At 38.7% G+C, this 4,810-nt stretch overlaps 1 protein-coding gene across 1 annotated transcript; it reads right to left on the bottom strand.

Annotated features, from left to right (window-relative positions):
- Nucleotides 1–1,341: 1,341 nt before the first annotated feature.
- LOC144521521 (ras-related and estrogen-regulated growth inhibitor-like protein) lies at nucleotides 1,342–3,429 on the bottom strand. Its single transcript, XM_078256072.1, has 4 exons — nucleotides 3,360–3,429; nucleotides 3,217–3,270; nucleotides 3,056–3,132; nucleotides 1,342–2,463 (listed from the first exon to the last, which is right to left on the bottom strand). Exons 1-4 carry the CDS (start codon nucleotides 3,406–3,408, stop codon nucleotides 2,038–2,040), a joined length of 606 nt encoding a protein of 201 aa, XP_078112198.1. The 5' UTR covers nucleotides 3,409–3,429; the 3' UTR covers nucleotides 1,342–2,037.
- Between the last annotated feature and the right edge of the window lie 1,381 nt (nucleotides 3,430–4,810).

Genomic DNA, 4,810 nt, shown 5'->3' with positions numbered 1-4,810 from the left:
GTTATTGTGGCAGCACAGAGAGAGACACGAAAACAGCTCTTGTAGGTGAAATATCTTTGTCAGGTTGCAGTTTATTCTGGGTCATGCTGTGAAGTGACCAGAGACTGTGACGAAGACCTGCAAGGGGCCAGACTGCCCCAGTCTTACTTTGTTAACCCATGCCTTGTTCCTGTCAGATTCCTCATACACAAGAATAGAAGAGAGGGGGGGCTGGCACCAGATTACCTGCCATTTGACCTCCCATGCTGCTGCCTTAATAGCCACACAGATGGACATCTTCTTGACACCAAATAATAGAGGTCGAAGGGAGGAAAAGAAGAACAGACGTGGCTGCTGCCTAATGTTGGGGGTCAGATCAAGTTTACTGGAGCAGGCCAGCCCCAAATTAGAGGATCTTTTCATGTGGGAAGTGGTCTCCTAGTTTCAGAGAGGAATTCACAGACCCTCATTGAAAAAGAGGATGGGTCTGATGTGTCAGCATGATTTAGGATCTGGGGAAGACTCGGTGAGAAGTGAAAAAGTTTATTCAAATATGTGGATGTTTTACAGCCAATATATTATCATCAGCCTATAATATCATCTATGTGGACAGGCCCTTTCAGTTTACTGAATAATAAAAAATATATATATATATATCCAATCTCCTTCTTATAACTAAACAAATACTCAGTTAACAATTATTTGCCCTGAAGGAATTTAAGAAATGTGTAATTACTGTGAGAAGAGCATTTTATAATTTGATAAAAGCCTGCAGTTTATTATTTTCTGCACTATCTCTGATTTTGGACTGAACATCCACAAATACAAGAGCTGTATCAAATGTGAGCATGGCTGTTGGCTGAGTTTACAGAGTTTAGAGTCAGGACAGACACACAAATGAGGATGCAACTCTTGGCCAGCTTCTTCAAACATAAGAGTCCCTACCCGATCCCTGGTGGCATTAGGCCGATGCCAGTGCCAATACCAGTACCCCTGAAGTGATGCTGATACCAATAGGGTACTTCATTTCATACTTTTTTTTTATTCATTCATTTTTTTTATATCTGGGTACAAAAAGGATTGAATGCAGGTATCGTTTGACTGGAGAAGTTTCAATACTACTCAGTACTAGGTTATATATTACATTTGGGTAGCTTAAGGTATCAAGTATCGATACATTGCTTTGAGATATAATGCATATAGTCCATTAGTATCCATCCTGCTCAAGTGCCAGCCACTGAGTTTCTACTAAATCTAGCCTTACTTATCTGACTCCTTATAAGGTATGAGGATTTTCTCATCAATGAATAATCATGTTACTGAAAACAAACATTAGATTTTTAGAATCAACACAAATGAAAATCACATTTTATGCTTTATTTAAATCGTTGTAAGACATAAAACAAGGTTTAGACAAACAATACAGGACCCATACTTAATTAAACATAGCAGAGCTCATAAATATAGAAAACACTTAGTTTGGTCTTTTGCTTTACGGTGTTTAGACTTGAATTACTACAAATATGTATGTTTTACTTCAACATAATTGAGCACTTATCAGTCACTTTTTCCATCGATACAAACGTTTCACTTGTGAATTGAAGAGCTTTTTTTCAACCTTTGGTCATTTGAACTTTGGACTAAAGGCACATTCAACTTGTGCATAGAATTTCTTCTTTTTAAGCCACAGCTTAAACATATTGCATAACTTGTTGCACACAATAGTATATTACATGTCAAGTATCTGTATAATGATTAGGAGTGTAATTCCATCAGTCTTGTGTAGCTTGAAGTGCAGCTAACCTCAAAACCTGTCACCAAAAAAACATGAAGCTTAATGGCTTTTTTCTTCTCTGGAGTCTTTCCACACTTTTTAATGAAAAGCAGCTCCCATCTCTGCAGTAGACTCAGGAGACTTCATTGTTACCGTTGGCACATTACGTAAAATGGTAAAAGTTCACTGACAGACTGTGATATCCATCCAGTCAAACACACAATGTGTAACCTCTCTTATGCAGATCTTCTGTCCTCTGTCTTCTGTCTTCTGTCGTGGTCTGACTAAAAAGAGTCTGTCCGTCTTCTGGCAAACACTGCAGACATGCTTTTCACTATGCCCCTGAACCCCAGAGGCCTCTTCGTTGTCAGCTTGGTGTCCTTCACCCTGTCCAACAGCCCGTGAAACACCATGAGCACGCTGTGATAGTTCTCGGCCGCTGACACCTCGTAGAAGAGGCAGTCTGTGTTGAGAGCCAGCAGCCGGCCCTCCTCGCTCAGCACTGTCCGCCTGTGGTGCAGGTCCCTCTTGTTACCCACAATCACTATGGGTGCTTTGTCTGCTTTCAGGTAGTCTTTAGTGGACTTGATGGTCTGAATGAGCCTGCTGACGGTGTTGAAACTGGCCCTGTCGCAGATGCTGTAGACAAGAACGTAGCCGTCTGCCCATTGGACCTTCTTCTCAAAGAGTGACGTCTTCACGGAAAAATCCTGTAAAAATCAGATCATTTAGGTTGAAAAGTAACAAAATACATTTACTCAAACACTGTTCTTAAGTACTAATACCTGTAGCTTACTTGAGTTTTTCCATTTTATGTTACTTTATACTTTTATGCCACTATATTTCAGACAGAAATATTGTACTTTTCACTGCACTACAGCTATACTTATTAGTTTCTTTGCAGATTAAGATTTTACATGCAAAACACATGATCGTTTTATAAAATATGATTGATTATTTTAGATAAAACTATCCAGTAGTTAAAATTAGCTGCATCCCACATTTAAATGCAGCTTACACATTAAGGTATCAGTAATAATAAAACAATATGATAATAATGGTATGAAAGGGACTTTTAGGCTAGGCACATTTTGCTAAACTTTTACTTGCATATAATTTTGAAGAAATAAACTTTATTAGTTTATAGTATTTTTACATTGCCTATTTCTACTTTTACTTAATTTGAGAATTTGAGGAGTAGGCCTACTTCATCTACCACAGCACAGCTTGTCAGCAGAATAAAGCATTCGATCATAAATCATTGATAGCAACTGTCAGATAGTTATTTACAGTATACCTTACCTCAGAATAAGGTGAATCCCAAACATTGAGAGTGATTTCCCTCCCATCTACCATATAACTGTGACTGTAGATGGATTCTGCAAGACAATCATTAAGTTAATGGAAAGTCAGATGAAGGTAAAAGGCAGCATTTCGTCATTGTTAGTAAAACAGACACTTACCAATATCTCCATACTCTCCGATGAATCTTCGAGTTAAGAGACGCACAGTCAGCGCTGAAAAACAAAAAGCGTTAACGCATGTGTAACAGAAACATGCCTATAGGGCCAACATATAACTATTTCTCCGCTACAGACGTGTTTACCTGATTTCCCGACGCTTTCTGTCCCCATAACAACAATGTTGGCGTCCATATTCAGTGAGACAGCTGTGCGGAGCCGCTGAGCTCCGTGTGAGGCGGAGGAGGCTGCTGCTGATATTATAGGGCACACAGGTGGGCGGAGTAAACAAATCACCTATAACAACAACAGCAGTAGCCTGCAGCAATAATTTAATGAGGGGGGGGGCCTCACGTGTTCTCGAACACTCGTCTGTCTGTGGCCGGAACCCGCCGCAGGTGAGTGAAAAAAACACGGCTTTAGTAGCCTATCAATGATATTCCATGTGTTTGTTCTGTCACGTGTTTTTATAGGCTATTTTTTTCATTTTATCATATCATTTTAAGGAACTTAGCGGTGGGATGTAGCCTTATGTTTACTCTACTAGGTCTTACTTATTTTACTCATATATTTCCATTTTATGACACTTTATAGGCTACTTCTACTTCACTACATTTCAGTAAAAGATTGCACTTTTTACTACTTTTATCGGACAGCTAGGCTACTTTGCTATTTATGATTTTACACAAAAAAAAATATGATCAGCTTTTAAAATAGGCTTCATTGTTATAGATTAAACTACCCAACAGTATATAAAAACTAGCTCCACTTCAATCAACTATTAAAATGTTGTAGGCCTTCTCAGTTATAACAATAATCTAATGATATAAACCAATGTATAATACTAACACATGGGTAATTTTTCTACATTGATATCATAATATTTTAACTTTTGATTATACATTTTTCTGATACACTATTACTTGAGTAACATTTTTAATGCAGGACTTTTACTTGTAATAGAGTATTTTACAATATAGTATGGGCCTATTGCAAGTTATTAAAAACTAGTCCAAGTGGTAATCTGTTTATTGATCCATTTAAGAGTTGCAGGTTTGGAAGTTAAGGTTTCACCTTTTAAACTTCAATCTAGTCTAATAAATGAATAAAACGTAAATGAAAAAATAAAACGTTCTTTCTATTTGCAGCTGCAACATTAACAGCAACCACAAGGGGGAAGCAGATTTCAATAAATGTCTTCCACAAACAGAAGTTTCTTCCTGAGGCCAGAAAAGGGCAGAGGAAGCCGGCTGGACACTGATTGGCTTAACAGAAGCAGACCCTTAGGTAATTAGAGCTTGTGTGTGTGTGTGTGTGTGTGTGTGTGTGTGTGTGTGTGTGTGTGTGTGTGTACGCGCGCGCGCGTGTGCGCGCGTGCGCGTGTGTGTGTGTGTGTGTGTGTGTGCGTGCGTGTGTGTGTGTGTGTGTGTTTCCAGCTTTCCATAGGCTGCAGCTACACTAACCTGTTTCAATCTGCCTTGTGCCAGTAACCTGGTTTTTTGTGTGCACGTAAACGTTGTGCAGACAAGATCAAGTCAGTCCAATTTAATACATACTACACCTTTACTAAAACATGTTTCATTTATTTACTTCTGAT

This window comes from Sander vitreus, chromosome 8 (genome assembly GCF_031162955.1).
Source record: "Sander vitreus isolate 19-12246 chromosome 8, sanVit1, whole genome shotgun sequence".
Taxonomy (NCBI): Eukaryota; Metazoa; Chordata; class Actinopteri; order Perciformes; family Percidae; genus Sander; species Sander vitreus.
This window is presented reverse-complemented; position numbering and strand designations above follow the sequence as displayed.